At 42.8% G+C, this 19611-nt stretch overlaps 1 protein-coding gene across 1 annotated transcript in view; it reads right to left on the reverse strand.

The window, feature by feature from the left end:
• Window positions 1–3402: 3402 nt before the first annotated feature.
• Window positions 3403–19611, reverse strand: part of polrmt (polymerase (RNA) mitochondrial (DNA directed)) — a 47911-nt gene continuing 31702 nt past the window's right edge. Inside the window, exons 16-21 of the mRNA XM_069694891.1 lie at window positions 13489–13541; window positions 9934–10032; window positions 9414–9486; window positions 7125–7216; window positions 5671–5744; window positions 3403–4245 (exon numbers count right to left, since the gene is read on the reverse strand). Coding sequence (XP_069550992.1) covers window positions 4196–4245; window positions 5671–5744; window positions 7125–7216; window positions 9414–9486; window positions 9934–10032; window positions 13489–13541 — 441 coding nt within the window. The 3' untranslated portion in view covers window positions 3403–4195. The remainder of the gene's footprint in view (window positions 4246–5670; window positions 5745–7124; window positions 7217–9413; window positions 9487–9933; window positions 10033–13488; window positions 13542–19611) is intronic.

Below are 19611 nucleotides of genomic sequence, written 5' to 3' on the forward strand. Positions count from 1 at the left end.
TCACATGTTATCAAATCAGGAAACACGCATTCCAGGCCTTTTATAGTTAAACATTTATTACTTTTTTAGATGTTGAAAGGAACCATTTTCATTCATTATTTGCTTCCCGCCATCTTAATTATATCGCCGGCCATCGCGGGCTCCGGAGTATCCCGGCATGCTTTAAGTGCGAGACCGGAGAGCACCCCGGACAGGCCCTCACTTTATCACAACGCTAATCAAAACGCAGTCTTATTCACGTGAACACTTATGACCGTTTCAGAGGCTGCACTCGCAGACAGTCACTGCGCACAGGAAGAAAAAAGGGCTGCCGAGTCATATCGCTGCTTCCGAGGGGCAGAACGTCGGTGTACCAAACTGAAAAAAGGCGCGACAGGTCAGGCGCACAACCAGCTGGGCTTTTCTTTTCCATTCTCGTGCACTGTTAATTTGTCCCACAGAGTCGGACTGTCAACACCAAGTACTTTTTGAGCCATCCTATATGTAACAAACTACAAGACCACAGGAAATATATTAAGCAAAATAAACAAAGCAAAACTGCACTACAAGTCATTAAGTAATAAGAGTATTTGTATCATGTAATCTTATGTTTTTTTTTCTATATATTACTGTACAGTTAAGATTGTCCCCTCTCTTCCTGTACTGCGGCAGTGACACAATGTGAAGGCATGATAGACAGTTAAGAATCAAACAGACACTGAACTGCAGGACATAAAAAAAATAAAAATAATAATCATCCTGTCTGAATCTGGCCGACGTCAGCGTCATAATAGATTGAATCTATATTAGCTGCAGGTCCTGAGACTTTCAATCAGTCCATCAATAAGCACATTAATGGTAGCAGACGTCCCAGGGAGAAAATGACTCTAAAATAAGGTCGGTGAATTTCCATCGATCGCAGGAGCATAAAATCAGCACGTGTGAATGTTTTAAAAGTGAGTAAATCATTTGAATTTCTCGAGAGAATGCATTGGAGTGAAGGCTTAGTCAAATGTAAAAGTTACCTTCTGTGCCACCTCCACAAAACCTCCACCTGCATCAATACATTTTTGCTGACACAAAATTGTCACCAACAAGATGCGTTAATCTCCGTAGAGGCCCCACAATGGAAGCTCTCTGACTATTTTCCCGCTGCAAGCCGTGTCCCATGACTGCAGGTTGAACCGCTGCACCTCCGACGGCAGACGTCCTTGGACTCACCCCGGATAAACCGAGACAGGCCCATCAAGCTGCACGGCGACTGCAACTTGTTGCAAGGACATCTTCAAACATCCTGTTTTGTCCCTCAGCCAAAGTCAACTGCAGTTTACCCCGAGCAACCACACGACATGCCAACAAAATCAGATGCACGTACTCTTGACCTCTCCAACTCGCCACTAACCCACCGCATGTTCCGCCATTTTAAATGTAGGGCCAGCATTTTTTTTTTTTTTTTAAAGTTAATTCAGAACCAGCCATCTCACCCTCCGTCTGGCGCGAGTCGCACCTATTGATCGAGCCACTTACGCCCTCAGCGCACACCGTGACCAGCCCTCGGTGTTGAGCACTGGTCATGTTAAAAAAAAAAAAAAAAAAAAAAAAAAAAGGTTTCCAAGCAGCCATGTTGCGAAATGCGATATGTGCTACGTACGTGCGATCCTAAGAGCACTTCACAGGAGAGAGCTTCGTCCTTGACAAATGGCTCCGGGAGACGAAGATAGAGGGGAGGCGAGCTGGGCGTGATGCCTGCTGGAAGGAGACCTCGCCTTGAAACGGAGTGTGGCAGGTTCAATGCAAAGTGTCAGTTTATTAGACAAGTCAAAAAAAAAAAAAAAAAAGCAAGATTAAATAAGAATAGAAAAATACTGTTGTGAACTCCACGTGGAGCTGTGCAGAATATTACAATAAAAAGGCAACATCCACCACAACATCTTTAAAGGAGTGACTGTAGCCTTGAACTCTGATAGTGATCAGCAGCCTGGAAGGAATTCTACACTTAAAAAAAAACCAAAAAAACACAATATTTGCCCTAACATTAAAAAAAAAAAAAAAACAGATTTCCACATTTTCCACTTGGGGACACGTGATCAGATGTAGGACACGTTTACCACATGTCACGACACACGGGGAGAATAAGCGGGAACGTTTTCACGGGGGGGGGGGGGGGAACCTACGTCGGCTTCAACGCATTACACCACGGAAATGCTCCAAAACCGTCGTTTCCCCCACGAGTCAAATTCACGCTTGACGCGCACAATCGCGCGTACGCGGTCTCGCGATCGCGAGTTTTTGCGCGCGAAAGTCACGTTTATATATATATTTTAAAGTTTGCTTTCCTTCTAAAAGCTCCAGAAGCACCAAACGGATCAATATCTCTCTGCGCAGTGGGTATAAAGCCGGCACCATCAGTCAGTTAGCTTAGCACTATTTGCACAAAAAAAAAAAAAAAAAAAAAGAAAGTAAATAAGAGTACGCGTATTGTTAGGAACAGTCATTTCTACGCGTGAACTAACACCAGACAACATCTAAGCCGAAGTCCGGACCGAGCTCTGAACCAAAAATGAACGTTTTCTTTTTAACATTGTAAGCACTTGATCGGGTTAGTTTTTTTTTTATTTTTATTTTTTTCAAAATATCAAAGGCAAACTGACTGTGAAAAAAAAAAAAAAAAAAAATGCAGCTCAAATAACATTTTACAGTCAAATAAAACCTGATCTTTTTTTTTTTTTTTACCAAAATAATAAAATGCCTGATCAAAGTCGCCGGTGTCATATCCCAGGCACGTCGTGAAATCTGAAGAGCATCTCCCCGTGCGCGTTGCCGCGCGAATCATCTGAAAAACCTACAGTCTGATCAGCAGACTATTTATGCCCCCTCGAAGATTATTTCCATTTCATTACATTGTCACTCAGCCAGCTTTGTTTGGCTGAGATCTACGTTTGCCTTTGAGCATCAACGGCACCTTTTTTTTTTTTTTTTTTTTTTGTCTGAAACTGCTGTAATGTTTCCAGCAACGATCAGATCGCACTTTTGCTATTTTTACTTCGAGATGCGGCGCCGGCCCAGAAAAATAAAGATCCGAGTTGATTAGTGAAGACTGCGAAGCCTTTGTGGTGAATCCAAAAAGGCGGCCTTCGTCTCACGATACACAACAGGCTTGAAAATGTGCAGGTATTACTGAATAACAGAGACGGCCTCATTCATCCTATTTAAGCACACTGAGAATACCAGCTACTCCTGCAAACCATCACACGGTTAGGGAGACGTTTTAAGAAACACATTTATTCCAGGGCGATCGTCAAGTGCTTAAGTGACTCCACGAAGATACGAATCGAGAGTAGTCTGGGTCGCAATGCTGCCCGAGAGGTCGTCGACTCATCCATCCACGTCTCCGTTTCCGTCCTGCGTCCCCCATCCCCCCCCACCCCCCTCCACGTCGCTAAAGCCCGTCTTTCACTTCATCTCAAATGTCTCTTCTCCGCGCTCCTCCAGGAAACAGTTGAAATGTTTGAACATCGCCTCGTGGCGCATTCTGCCGTTCAGTAAAGAGCGGCGTCGACGATTAGGCGGGAAAGTCTCAAGAGGCGGGGTGGCGCTTTGGTGGACGTCGATGCAGAATGAGAAAACACACACACACACACACACACACACACACACACACACACACACACACACACACACACACACACACACATATACATATATACACAGCAGCAATCAGTTGTCGTTTCGGTTTGTAAAGTAGAAGGTTGTTGCTCCGTCTGATCGAGCAGCAGAAGTGTCTCCGAGCGATGGGACAGATCAACACAGTTCACACGGGATTGAGTTTGGCTCACGCACGCGCGGCACGCAGCATATACCTGAACACGGTCAAAGCATCTGCTATAAGAGATACTTTTCCGTGATTGAGGCATTCCCTCCAGTGTTGATTCCCTCATTTTTTTTTTTTTTTTTTTCCTCTCTCGCCTGGATGAGTAGCCCACCCTTACTGTCCATCAGTCTACTAGTCAGTTAATCAGGCGAGTTCATTGTGTGCCGAACGCCTCCGGCAGCTCCAGTTGGCCTTCGGACCAGGAGGCGGGCGGGGCGCGGCTGGATCAATGTCCTCGTGTCGGTGGGAGACCGAGCCGGTTCGGGACCCCGGGGCCTGCAGCCTCCCTGCTGCACTCTGTCAATTCCGCTCATCTCTTTCTGCTGGCTCGCCCACGCAAGCCTCTCAGCTGAAGAAATAAGTGGATTCTTTCACCCGCTGGAGATCAAAATCCCCTGCAGAGCCGGGAAAGGCGATGTGTCAGAACAGGTTTAAGTCAGTGGACAACAGTTACAGAAGGGAAATTATATGAGCAGCGTATAAACACAGGAACAACCTCGTCATTTGTGTAACTTCGCTTCCATTTCCCCTGCTAACTCTTTATACTCACACTGTCGAGCTAGAAATGGGAACACTTCTAAAGGGGCCGTCCGTTTTGTTCCTAAAAAGTGGGGTCGTGTGAGGTATGTATTTACAGCGGATGGAGGGGGGCTGGCAGCTGCGTGAAGCGGCAGAAGCCGCAGCGTGAATTATCAAGGAAAAGACATCCAAAGTGAAAAATGAAAAGCGTACTGTGCCTGTCATTAGCATTTAAGCCAATCTAATGACTTACAATATATATATATATATATATGTATGTCTTGGTAGTTGTCAAAACTCTGCAATACACTGCCCGGTGTACCACAAGTAATGGCACGCAAAGATGAAAACACACTTTGACAAACACTTATTGGGAGTGTTTCAAACTGGTGGCAACAAATGAAACTAAGTTCAAAGTCAGTGTTTAAACTTTAGACAGAGGAAGGACGAAGGCCCGCTGAATAAATTGCAGCATCTACCATCCTGTTTCTTTCAACCCCTCTGCCTCAGCTGGTCTTCCACGTTACACACGCTGAAACCTGATTCACACATTAATAAACTCAGGATCCTTTATAGTGGAGATTATAATGGACACCACACACACACGCACACACAAACACACACCCCTGAGGTGCACCCCTGACTGGTCTCAGCCACATAAGCTGATTATGCAGAGGAGGGACACAATTAACAGTAATCAATTTATACAACCCAGCTGTCAGTGTCAGGCAGACAGTAGGTGTACAGATGGAGACGGAGAGAGGGGTTGCGTAACAGCAAAAGCCTGCATCCACCTGACTGACTGACCGACAGAGAGACGCTGTGCCTCCGTGCAGCACCTCCACTCTGGACAACAATAGACAGACACTCAAAAGGGAAGCAGGTGGACCTGGTGATACCGGTGGCCACGTGGGAAGACGTGATCACCGCCAAATGACATGAGCAGAAAATTACATTTTAGCCGAACTCAAAAGCTGAACCTGTTTGTATTAAGAGCTCCGAATACTTCTGGGAACACACGCAGCGAGATGACTGACTAATGACAGCGGGGTGATTGTACTGACAACAGGCAGCAACAATTAGCAACTACTGATGATAAAAAAATTTTTAAAAAAAGACAGTTCTTTCACTCCACCAGTCAGACCTATTGCTAACCTCAAACAGAGCTTTAAGGCAAACCCATAGAAGTCCTCTTCTATCCAATTAAGGGGGAAAAAAAAAAAGCGGCCTGCATGTTGACCCCTTCATACAAGACCCCATCCTGAGTGTTTGAGAGCTAGACAGCTGCATTCAAAACTGACCTGTCTGGGGCACTTGGGCCAGCACCAACAGCAGCCTCCGGTACTCCTGGTACTTCTTGTTCTTCACTTCAGTCCTGCCACAAAGAAGAAAAGTTTAGATTTAGTAGTTTAGAGTTGAATGTGTTTGTGTGTCTGCAGAAGTACAAAATGGAAGGAAACTGGACTTTTCAGGCTTCGATCAAGTGTCATTCAGTTCTGCTGACCGATGGTCCTGAGGATTAAAAGCTCGGCAGGTTGTTCACACCTGGAGTTCACATTAGACTTCTTAATCTAGTCCGACTCCCTGGATGTATGTGTTGCTATAAACCTGCCATTGGTCGAATATTTCAGGTGACATTCTCCTTCTCTTTTTTTTTTTGCTATCTGTGTGGTCCCGTCTTCAAATGTCCTGTTGCAACAAGAAACAACAACAACAACCTCTGAGCTAGCGATCCTTCAAGCTGAAAATGGAAAGTTTTGACAAAGAATTGGATCAGCAGGCCGGCCTGCGTGTTTTTTTTTTGGTATTTTGTGGGAATTTAGCCATTTTAATCCCAGGGTTCGCCCCCCCCTCCCCGACGAGCAAATGCTGTTTCCATTTGGCTATTTCAATCCGGACATATGCGCCCCGGCCGTGATCGGACCACACGCGGCCAGCAAAAAATACGGCTGGAGACGCGCTCGGGAAGCATGGAGCATCTGATCTGTTCAGGCCACGTTCAAAGTTCACAACGTCGTTCCAAATATCCTCTTGTCTGACGCCTGCGGGAATGAATAATGTGTTTTTGAGAAGTTGGGGAACAGTGATAACAAGAGAGAGACAAAGAGGGCGAGCGCTGCAGTGGAGTAAAGGCTGCAGAAAAGGTGTCCAATTATCCCAAAGAGAGGAAAAACGCAGTCAGATGATGAGCGTAACCCACCCTGAGGCCAGGAAGACAGACACACGGACAGAGGGAGGAAGAATCATTTTGTATCTAACATCACAGACAAGTGGAGGAGAAACTCTGGGTTTTACAGTCCAATAACCCTGTCTGTGTGTGTGTGTGTGTGTGTGTGTGTGTGTGTGTGTGTGTGTGTGTGTGTGTGTGTGTGTGTGTGTGTGTGTGTGTGTGTGTGTGTGTGTGTGTGTGTGCGTGTTCTGTGTGTGTGTGTGTGTCTTCTGTTTTATAATGCTTGCACATGTAGCACGTGTGCAGTGTGCGATAGCTTTTGTCCATACCATAAAAGTCCATAAAGATCATACGGTGTCGCCTAAACACACAGACAAGAGACGGATCGCAATGATGGCTTTGTTGTGCAAGAACAACTCAAACGAAAAGAGGCGCAGCCTGCTGCTTAAGTAAGCATGAAACTCTGAACTCGCAACTGTTACATCATATTTTGCTGAAACGCAGATAGCGTATGGCAGCAGTAAAAGAACAACCACGGCGTCGCTCTGTGGAGTCGAACGTGTTGCTACGTGTTTGTGAACTCACGGTAGTCCGGTGCAGTATTTCAGCAGCAGGAAGGTGGACAGCTCTTGAAGGATGGGCTGGCTGTGCAGGGCGACAAACTGCTCCCGACAGACCTTGACAAGGAGGGAGGACGAGGCAGAGAGACGTGCACTTCGAGTTACTCTTGACGGACGAGCTCCCGAGAGGGGTTGACCGGGTAAAAGACGGGTGGAGGTGGAGAGGAGAGGGATGAGGGTGACAGCAGGTGAAGAGACAAAACAAATCTGGCCAAACGGATCATCTCCAAGAGCTGAAAACAACTCGGCCTTGGCTGTATGTGTTTTCTGATCCTGCTTTAAAAATAGATTTTGTCAAATGTGCTGCAAAAAAAATAAAAAAAATAAAAAGGTAGCGTGAATTAGATTCATCACTTTAGACACACAACAGTATAACGCCCGGGGAAATAAGTGATATTTACTTCTGTGGTGGTTAAAGGTTATCACGGTCATTGATATGGTATAGATGGCTTTGCTATTTACAAAGATATAGCTTATATATAATTAGATTGAGTGTAAAGGAACAACTACTTTTTTTTTAAAAGAGAAACAGTCATGTAGCATTTGTCCTTTTTTTTTTTTTTTTTTTTTTTTAAACCGCACACCACGTGTTGATAAACGTCTGTAATAATAGAGTTTGACTGACACTGGATTTTTGGGGGCCAACGCCGATATCATTATTAGGAGGAACAGAACTCGATAAACCAACTGAAATATGGTTATCAGACACTTGTGACAAAAATATGTGATGGAGGCAGGTATTTTAGCTGAACAATAACATTTATAGTCCAAAATGGCATCAGTGCATTGAAACCGTGAACTCCACTGGACAAGTAGGAATCATGAATAACTACAAATTTAAAAAAAAAAAAACAGAACAATTTCAAAATAACTATTTCTATACTATATTTATTTTATACTATTTTTTATAAGATTTTTTCTGCCTTTTGTTCTGCATACCAGAGAACACATACCGTGATATCAATATATCTGTGATATCGGCTGGAAATAAGATTTGGCCCATTTGTAGATCGTTTGAGCTCAACTCAATGTTTGCGATTTGTACTTTTCTCTTTCTACCCAAAGCCATCAGTCAGCACCTCTAAGCTGAATTTCTAAACGCAGGTCAAACTGATCGTCATAAAGCCCATCACGGAACTTAATCAACTTTTGCTGTGTTACCGTAAAACAGGCATTTCCTCCGCACCTCCTCCTGTGCCAAACCATCCAGCACCTGTTTAAAATCCACAGCTCTGACCGGCAGAGCTATCAGGGAGGTTTCCCTATGCATTACTTTTATAATTTATGCAGATTAAATCGATCTTCTCATAAACTCTAAATTATTCAGATTTCCGTGTGCATCTCGCTGTGAATCCTGGCAGCCTGTCCAGGGCGTACAACGCCTCTCACCCGGTGCAGTCTGGGATACGATCCAGCCCCTTGTGAGCCTGAATAGGACGGGCAGCGCAGCAAATAGATAGATGAAGGATGGTGGAAGGATCAGCTGCCACTAAAACAAAGGTTCTTTTTCACGTGCTTGGGTGTTGACTAAAATATCTAATACTCCTCCTCTGCCACTGTGCTCAATTACTTGTGTAATGAGGAAGGCGCACATTCCCACATCAAGAGATGGGAGAATACGGGCAAGAATAAATGTAGTGAGAGGGAGCTGCTTCAGTGGTTGTCGCTCCTCGGAGATTGGGTGAAGACATAAAACGGTGACTGTGCTCTGAAGCTACAGCTACAGAAAATTGGGGCTTTATGGTAATTTAATCCATTTTATTCTACACTGTGTCTGAGTCTGGGCCTGACTGTTTTGGGAAGCAGGCAGGCAGTCATTTATTCAGCACAACGGGCTGCCTGGTGATACTACCTGCACCCAGCAAGCAGTCTGGAAATGTATGAAGCACTGACAGTATGAAGTGTGTTTCACTGGCATTACTAAGCAGGTGCTTCTATGCTAACACAAGCTCCAGCCATAGAGGCAACACTAAATACTTACATAACCTGCAGCCACTGTAAAAGCACTCAAACAAGCTCGGCTCTAAGTGCTTTTTAAAACACACAATCATTCCTCTGCTTGAGCTCACAAGGAGACGTCGAGACGAACTGAATCACGCGGGTCACTTTTAGCTTCAATTAACCAGCAAAAAGAGGAGAACACAAAACCCAATGATACATGATCAGACTGGATGGAAACAGCTGTGAAGGGATGATAAGGATGAGGAACGGGGAAGGAGCAGGCGGCAGAGAGGAAAAGACTGTAATGGGATACCTTGTTCATGGTGTCCACAGTGAGGGCGTGGGTCCAGAAACAGTCGTGGACTGAGACGAATGTCAGACTGGCGCTGAGAGGGAACGATGGGGTGAGGAGAGTTCATGTGCAGGGATTATGTGATAGGAAAAAAAGATGAGAAGGAATAAATCGTATTGTCAAAAAAAGGTCGGCTTTAAAGAAAGGTGTGCAGGAACTTATTACAAAGGCAACTTCCAAAACCGCAGTAGCCGTTCATTCGAAGCCAGTGTGAGTCCCATCATGAATTATCACACCTGTCAAGAGGCCAATTCTGTTACATTACAAGACATATAATACAAAGTCTATCCGAGGTGACGAATGCATTTAAGGAGAGACTGTTCTTTCTCAAAGCCATTTAAGGTCAGGTGTACAATATCAGAAGCATATTATCGACTGCCAGAAAAATGACTCAGCACGGGCTGACAGGAGATGCCGTGACTCTCAGCTTTCTTTTCAGGTGTTGATATTCCTGCTCTGACTGCAGCGTGTTAAGTGATACCTGTAGCAGTGGAGAGCAGTCAGCATCATGTGCGTGGAGTCCAGAGAGTGGATGAAGTTTGGCGGGAAGGCATTCTTCTGTTTAACTGTGTCTGGCCTCCTAAGAAGAGACAGAAAACAACGCAGAGATGTTTAAACAACAGTTTGCTTCTCCCTGTAACGGTTAAAACAAGTTTTTAATCAGTGCTTTTCATTTTAATATCTTTAGAACTTCAATCCCAGATTACTTTTCAATAAAGCTGCTTTTAAAAAAAAAAAGAAAAGAAATGATCAGCCATAACAGTAAAACTAAATACACTAATAGTGAATTATTTGGAAAGGGATGAAAATCATTTGCATGTGTTTGGATCCCTCAAAAGTATCTGTAGCTTAGCAAATACTAGATGGTACGGAGCTGTGGAGGACGTTTGGCCTCCGCCCACACCTATCTCACCTGCACTGTTCAATCAGAAGGTGAAAGAAATGTATTTGTAAATGTAAACAAGGTTGTTTTTTGCCATCTGAGGTTTAATCTGTATATAAATATGTTAGATATGAGAGCAGTGGTTATCTAGTTTCCCAAATTCACATTTAATTGGATAAATGTATGCGTATGCCCCTCATCCAGTTTGAGGTAATTTTGATTAACTTGAAAAATTATGTTATATACATCGGTTTTTCACATATTAAAAAAGCCAGATATAACACGTTAATGACTTAACCATGCAGGCTGCGCTAGGCTAAGCTAGTCGGCTGCTGGTATTAGCTTCATATTTATTGTACAGACATGATGGAGGTCTAAATCTGAACACCAAACTCTGTAACAGACAGCCAATAACCACATCTTCCTAAATCTAGAATTGTTTCCTTTACCAGGTAAATAAATGACCATTTCTTTAACTGTCCACATTTCTCACAACTCTTAGTTTTTGCATATTGTGGACATTTTATCACAACTAATAAAATAAATGTAGTAACATTTGCAGGAAAATCGCAGGTGAAAGTCATATCATTGTTAATAGCTAAATCATTAACGTTGTTAGTTCTTTCTGTGCTTTCACTGCTATGAAAATGTAAAATGTCTGCAGTGTGGATGGATCTCAACATCAATGTTTATTTTGTACTATGTAACCCACCCGGAGGGACAGCCTGGCTCTATGCTTTCTAAACAATAGTCAATGTGAGAGCATATAAATATAAAAGGGCCATAAAAGAAATAGTATAAAGTGCTACAAATGCAATGTTGCTGCTTGTGATGATGGAATTGGCAGTAAAAAAAAAATAAAAAAAAGCATTCTGCCAATCTGTATCCCCCATGTTCCCATTACCCTGAGCCTGAGCCATTCAAATCCTCTGGGCTGCCACAGACCAGAACGTCCGTCCAATAGGAATGTAGAAAGAGCAGCGAGAGTTTGAACCAAACCCAAAGCTAAAACACAATCACACAGGCACACACCATGCCTTTCTGTCAGTCTTGTTTTCTTTCTGGCCGCTGCATTTTTGGCTCAGAAATGTTAGACTTTTATCAGGGTGCTTTCAGTTCTGCTGTTCAGCTGAGCAAAAAACAAGATTCTTGGAAATTTGCTTGCGAGCACGCTCGGCTATCAGTTCTCAGGATGAGACCGTCTATCTCCTTTTCCTTTTCCTCTGTGTCACACACAGACACAAAACAAAGACCTTTAAATCCCATACGCCCAACAGACCGGAGAGGAGCAGATTCAGTCCTCTGAGGTACAACTGTTCTCCCTATAGAGCAAACAAGCTGGCTGTGGGTTCACTTCATAGCCCGAATGATGCCGAACTTTAATTACACCAAGTGCAATTGTGTGTGTTCCTGTTTGTGTGTGTGTGCATGTGTCTCTGGATGGAAAGGCCGAAGAAAATCATGTCAATTGTGTCAAGTCTGGCTGAGAATGTCAGCCTGTGATGCGTTCGCTGACAGCAAATCTCCAGTTTGAAGCGCAGCTCTCTTCTCCCTCTCAACTGCGACATCCTCCAACCCCTCGTTCCGCTTTCGCTGGTGTTTCGTATTCACTGGACCTGAGCTGTACTGTAGATGTCAGACCGAAGAGGACGGCTGTCCGTCTTTGTCATCTGTGTCTCCAGCGCTCTCCCTCTGTCATTCCTTGACTCTCCATCAGTGTCTCTCATTCTGTCTCTGTTTGTTCTCTACTCACTTCTATCTTTTCTCAATCCTCTAGCCACACATTTTTACCTCTTGAAGTTATGTACACGTCTAAAAAAAAAAATTTTTTTTTTAAAAAGTTCATATAATAATAATTCAACATGAAATGTGCCGAGTTCATTTACAGGTTAAATCTCCTATCTACATTAGAGGCTTCTCTCAGCTTAACAGGAAACCAAATGCATATTTAGCACTTGAGTCAGCAGGGGATTGAACTTATACTCAACAAGCTAGACAGGGACATGATGAGACGCGTGTGTGATTTTAATGGGTTGTTTTTTCATTGTTAATCTGAATTAAGATGAATTGATGAGTGAGTCGATCCCTATAGACCCCCATATTAAAATGCCCAACTTTACAGCAGAAATAAATATGTTTACAGCGCAGTACATAAAACTATTTGGTTTTAAATAGATAATTTCCTGATTCATGACAACTGTATGGGGGGTAAATTTCTTTTAACTCACCCATTTAAGTTGTAATGGGGCTTAAAGTTATGGATAATTAAGGATGTGGCTGCTTTAAGTAACAGTTAATGCTGCCTTCAGGTTTTAGCGACCAAGATTCATTTATCCCACCATAGCTCACGCTCCCACGCGCCACCTCTGGCCATTTTCGGATGTGCTGGTAGAAAGGCACTGCCAAGCTGCCGATGGCCAGATTCACTTGAACTAACCTTCAAAACCACATTTCAGGAAACCTATGGGTGACGTCGCATAGTCTATATCCATTTTACAGTCTAGATTTTGTAGCCTGTGAATCCTTCTCTATGCATATCCCCACTTGCTTCTAGTCGATAAGATATTATGCTAGATTATATATTATTTTTGAACTAATTTCCGTTCGATAAGTCTCAGTTCCACGTACAATTGAAAATGAAAGGGCAAAACGATGCTGTTAAAATAGTACGCAAAAACTTTTGACGCCGTTTCCGACTTCACTTGCAAAGTGACTTCACAATTTGAGGAGGCAATTAGTCAAAATAGCCACTATACACAGTGCTTTAGTGCAGCAGAGGTTCCGGAAAGCGTACGCTAATTGCCCATAGAGAGCCACACTTTTGACGTTAATTCACATCTAAAAGCTAAACAGAGTTGTGATGTGGTCGGAAGCTACATTTTGAAAAGTTGTCACAACAAACTGAAAAAAAAAAAAAAAAAAAGTCTAAACTAAAGACTAAAAAATGTACTTGCAGTAAACGGAATTTCTTTCACAGACTATCCTCTGTCTGGTTCCAGGTCACATATCAAACTAACTGGTGACATTTCAGCTGAAAATGTCAACGAGAGCCACAAGAGAAGACAAAGTGGTTAACTTTCCATCTGCTGTGGGTCAGTGTTCGTGTGAGTGGAGCAAAGGACAGAAACAGATGTTGGCTGCAGGAAGACTTACTCTTTGGTGTCGTGGCTGATCTGGAGGTTTATGTGTTGCATGGTACTCTTCAGCTGGAGAGAAAAAACAAAGACAAAGACATGAGAGGCTTAATAAAAATTCTTCCATCAGACCTTGCATAAAGTCTGCTGCTCAACATAAAAAGATAGAAACTGTTCATGTCCCGACAAACCCAATGAACTGTCTGATCAACATCAAAAAGTTTCAAAATGAACAAATGCTGCATGGAATTATTTATAATCCCGTTTTCCAAAAAGTTGGGAAGCTGTTTAAAATTGAGCTAAAAATAGAATGTGATGATTTGCAAATCATGTAAACCTCTATATTTAATTGAAAAAAGAACAAAGAAAACATCTCAAATGTTGAAACTGATACATTTTCTTTTCTTATGAAAAATATATGCTCATTTTGAATTTGATGCCAGCAACACATCTCAAAAAAGTTGGGACAGGGGCAACAAAAGATTGGAAAAGTTGTGCAAAGTAATAAAAACACCTCATCTCGCAGCTAATTAGGTTCATTGGTAACAGGTAGAAACACTAGTGGTCTCTCAGAAGTGAAAATGGAGTTCAGCACTCTGAAAGACTGTGTGGGCAAATAGTGAAACTGTTTAGGAATAATGTTCCTCAATGTAATGCAATGTTATCCAAATAAATATTGGATGGCCGTGATATTTGGGCCCTCAGGTGGCACTGCATTAAAAACAGACACGAATCTGTAGTGGAAATCACTGCATGGGCTCAGAAACACTTCCAAAAACCATTTTCCGTGAACACAGTTCTTCGCTGCATCAACAAACACAGGTTAAAACTCTACGATGCAAAGAAGTAACCACACATAAACATAATCCAGAAACGCTGCCGCCTTCCCTGGGCACAAGCTCATTTAAGATAGACTGAGGTGAAGTGGAAAACTGTCCTGTTGTCTGACAGATCTTATAATATAAGCCAGGAAACACGAAAATAATAATACACCATCAGTGGAAAAGGAAGGATAAACAAAGCACAAGCAAGTACATGCACACTGAGGAGGCATCAAGCAAACACATCTTTTAGATTTGTGTTTTCCTCAATCCGTCTTTATTTTTTTCACACACTCTCCAAGACCAACACACATGCCTTTACTGACAGTTGTTCCTAATGGAGAGAAGATTTAGCACTCTAATCTCCTGAGCCTTGGGGGTCCATCCAGTCAGCGGTGCCAGGGATGTGTGGTAGGGCAGCCTTTCCCTGACCCTTGGAACCATGCCTGGGTGGGAACGACGGGCTGATATCAAAGCAGAGATATGACTGGCAACAGGCAACCCACTCCTCATCAATTTAAGCAAATTCCATTATTGTGTTTACCTTGCATTGAACTGACACTAATGTGTCTAAGTGTCTCTATCTGTTACTCTGCCTGAACACATAGTCATTTTTCACTGATGGACTGGAGCTTTGATGCTGAAACGTCTGGCCATTTCAATTGCATTAGATTCAAAGTGCTGCAAACACTTACATTTTTCTGTATTATGAATAGTGCTTTTATTGTCATTAGACATCATTATTACTGTTCAGAACAGGATTAACCTACAGTAGTATGAATGAATAGAAAATGTGTTGAGTTTGTTTGTTTGTTCGCAATAATTAATGGGATAACATTGATTCATTTGCATTTGTTTCCTTGCTTTTTAGGTGAAATACATGGAATTGAAATCACAAACAGAGAAATAATAATAAATCCATACTGAGGAGCATGCTGGCTAAGTGGTGAGCCGTTCAGAGTGGGGGTTTATATGTCTTTCGTGGATTAAGTTAGGCTGATGTAAAATGGATGATCAACTTGTATCAGTTGCTGGCTGGCTTTATGCCTCCACTGACTGACTGTAAAATCTTGACTTTGTACTAATTTGTTTCTGGGTGGGGTCTTTGAATTCAACTGCTTCATCCTCCATAGTATAAATACTTCCTCCGAACAGGAGCGCGGGAGACCACAGTGTCACCACTGCCATTCTGACACTCTAAAAAGCCTTAAAAAAAAACACGTGTTTGACACTAATTCAGAACTCTTTCATTCAATCTTGCCTCCTTCTCTGTGAGATTAACACTGAGGACACAGAGGACATCCCCCTGTACATCCCTCTGCAATTCTAACTACTCACCATTCAGCTTCGTTCGGAGTCTTTAATGACCTCCTGGAAAGCAAGAAACCAATCATTTCACATGGCAAGCTCTCTCGGGGGCTGTAAAGGGGAGTAACATATCTTGTGGGCCCTGACTGGGAGGTGTTTTCAAGCGTTAAAAGGGAAACATACAGCCCAGAATTTCACATGGCTATTTCAATGACTGTGGTTATTGATCTTAGTAAAGTCAGCATCGACAAAAAGGTGGAAATTGGGGGATCAAGACCTCCATTTATATTAACTTCAGATTAGACTTTTGGAAATTGATCCACTGACATATTGACACAGTCACTGCACCTTTGCTTGAGATATTACTATACATCCAGATGACTCTCAATTGAAGACAAGGCTTACAACTGTGAAAGCTCAGCATGGCTGTCACAACAACTCTTCTATTATTCAGTGTCTAAAGAGCACCTCTAGGATGTTTCTCTGTATGATCCTATCACTCTAATCTGTGTCTCTGCTGTTCGTAAGGAGTACTTTTTGAATTAAATAATACAAAGTCGAAACAAACCAACATGCTGGGAAAATTTCATGGCAATTCATCCAGTAGTTTTCGAGACATTTCAAAAGCACTAATATCGTTCACGTGGTGGCTCACCAAAATCTTTAGAATATATTGCCTGGGAACTGTGAAAGTCAGTCCAATAGATGTTGAAATTTCAAACACTGACTTCCCTGCCACTTGTGGAAAAGTCAGGAAGATTCATCTTGTGGGGACTGGTCATTCAGATATGTCAGTCTGAACCAAGATGGTTTAGCAACCAACCTAATGAATGACACTGCCATCCCTTGAGTGACATACTAGTGACTAGAGACTAAAAACAGAATTAAGTAGTATTAGTATCATGGTGACTGTATGAAAACTTTAGTTTTCTCAATTAGAATAGCTATTATTAAACACAGACTGTGCATCAAAAAGAATTTAGCTTCAGGGTCTGAAAAGTGAAGCCAATGCAGAAGTGCTTTGAAGCACAATACCACTGTGGGCCACTAGGGGCTGGCTCCAAAAAAAACTGGTGTCCTCGGGTACTCTGTCATAACTACAAATTAGATACACGCCTCACTCCACCCGAGTCCCATTTTCTCATCCAAAAATGGTCACAGCTGGCTCAAAAATACCCAAGATGGCGCCAGCCGAACTGAGTTCTTACAATGGGTGAAGTCATGCTTGGTTACACATTTGATTTTCTTATTTTATCTTCGGTCTCTTCTCAGATGGATTGTAGCAGAGAACTAATGCTTTGCTCATAATACGGCTGTATAAATATATCCTGCACTTCTCTGTAAATTTCTCTATATTTCTATATGACAATCCTGCACTGAAGTTATGAGCGTCACAAATAAAAGAGCATGGACATAAGGGGATTAAAGAGGCAGGTGTTTGCACGGACGAAAGTACATAACATCGAGCTAGCTTCAAGGGGTCATCGAGGTACTCTGTTTGGTTCCAGTTGATTGCTTGAAGGTCTCTGTGTGATGAATGACAGAACTAGACAATTATCAATAAAGGGGTTTCGAACAAAAGTGTGTTGTGGTGAAACCCCATTACTTTCTGCCATGGTTTCTATGTCATTGATCATCGCTCCAGTAGGACTTGTGAAGAGATGTGTCCTTCCCCTTTCCCACTCTCCTAATGGATATGTTGGATGGAGGGAAACGAGAAGCTGTGATGTAAAATGGGGTGAGGTTGAAAGAAATGGAGGCTCCCTTTGAGGTGAGTTATGGACTGCCATGCTGTAAATGAGGTCACTAGCGCACACTATAACAACCCTGTACAGTATAATGTATATGTGCGTGATCTGTATACATGACCCGGCTGAAGCCCTGAGGCTGTGGTGAATGAGACCTTGGTTACTCCCAGAGTTTCAGTGCAGATGGTTGTGGATCCAACAGCCATCAGTAACCACACATGAGCCAAGAAGGGAATCCCCATTTATCACATGATGGTTAATAACGCCGCCTCATCTGTTGGAGCAGAACCAGCTCTGCATTACACCAAACACTCTTGGGCCTTTCTGGGTCACCTGGGCCTTTCTCTTGTCCATTATCCCTCTGTAGACAGATCAAGACAGCTGCAGACTTGCAGTCACACACTCCCCCCCGAGTCTCGCCACACTTACACTGACCTTTTCCAGACCTTCTTTCCTCCAAACTTTCTTTCTCTACCTCTGGGGGGTGTCCTTGAAACTCAGACTGAATTTATTATTTCACCCCAAAATGCCACAAGATTCTGCAAGATCAACGAATCATCATGCTACCCCTGGGAACGTCTCTCTTCTGTTCCATAGCAAAAGGAAGCATGGAGGACATCACATCGACATTTAAAGATACAAAGTTCTCCACAATTTGAATGAAAAGCAGAGTCATTCTGGCTGTACAGGCCCACATGACTTTATCCAACTCTGCTGTAATGCTGTTTAATACAAAGGAAAAGTAAGCTGGACAGACAGAGCATGTCAGCTGTTCATCAAGATACCACCATGGGATTGAAAATGGAAACAGAAGTCTTTAAAAATCTAACATGAGTGCTTCTTATGACATGAGTGCTCCTAATATTGTTAGATTATGAGGTACTAAATGGCCTTAAAGAGAACCAAGGAGAACCAAATGACCTGCAAGAGTTGCAAAACAACCACAAAGAAAAATACCAAAAAGAGACACAGATCGACCACACAGAGATGCTAAATGACCACCAATCAGCATGTGTCTTGCTCTTATGTAAAGTGGTGGGGGGCCTTTTACATGTCTGTGCCCCCGGGCCTCACTGTCTCATAATCCATCCATGATTGTTAAGAGGATTTGTTAAAACTTTTATTTAAAGGTATTAACTCTCAGGGCTTGTAACACATTAGATTTAATTATTTATTAACAGTGGACTATTTTTGTATTACTATAGGCCACAAGCAGCTACTGTACTTTACTGTTTTGTACTGTACTTAAATAAAGGATGCACAGGGCCAAACTGTGACAGAAAATCATCAATTACCACCGAAACCTGTTTCTCTCCACGTAGAGGGCGTTAGATCAGAAGCTTTTAGTCACACTATGAACTCGCAAATCCCGTCAAATCCAGCCAAAGCAGCTGATGATTCCCTTGTGTCACCATCCGCTGAGTGAGATTTCGCTGTAGCTCGGTCTCAGAGGGAATAAAAAAATATAAACCGGGAATCTGAGCCAGAGTGACCTCTGATCAGATTAGTATCTCCCAATCCTGTTAGGCAGCCTCCCTGATGTATGTTCATGCTGTATTCAGCCACTCCATCCTACTCTAATATCCTCATCTTCCGTCAGCCCTGGAAAATCCTTGATTACGCAGGTCAGCATTTGTATCCCATCTCTGTATGCGGGCTGAAAACAACCAACAAACAAAAACGCAAAGATGTACGCACACCCGTCTGATGTGATGCTACTGTAGCTTCTTTTCTCCCCACTTATTGGTTTTCTCACCGTGCATCACACTTCATCATTCTATTCTATCTAGAGTCTAATCACCAATGACCCTCAGAAACACTACGGCCTTGGATTTAAGAGGCACAGAGGAGACCGGGAGATTGAATTTAATCCAGCTTCGCAGTGAAAAGGTGACCTTTATGCAAGTTAGTTTCATTTTTGTTGCCCAATGATGCAACTGGATTAGAGAATTATTGCAGGGGATGAAGAAAGTTATCTGTGAAACATAAGCTAAAGCCGCCAAGTTATCTCTTCATTCATTCATGTATTAAATTTGAGGCTTTGAAAAAGGCACGGCTAATCATCTTCCTTGTCCCTGTTGGACATTAAAAGAAGGAGATCAAATCAGGGGAACGCGCCCTACTACATCCACCGAGAAAGAGAGACGCACCCTCAGGGGACCGCCCATCTGTCACTCTCGTTCTCTTGCACCTGATTATGAGGTGTCACTCCCCCTCCAAGCCAACCGTATGCCTGATGTCATAAAAAGAGTAGGCTGCATGCTG

Source organism: Brachyistius frenatus, unplaced genomic scaffold, assembly GCF_029030835.1.
Source record: "Brachyistius frenatus isolate BFR_SWC_R1_liver_20210118 unplaced genomic scaffold, ASM2903083v1 Contig_18, whole genome shotgun sequence".
NCBI classification, from domain to species: Eukaryota; Metazoa; Chordata; class Actinopteri; family Embiotocidae; genus Brachyistius; species Brachyistius frenatus.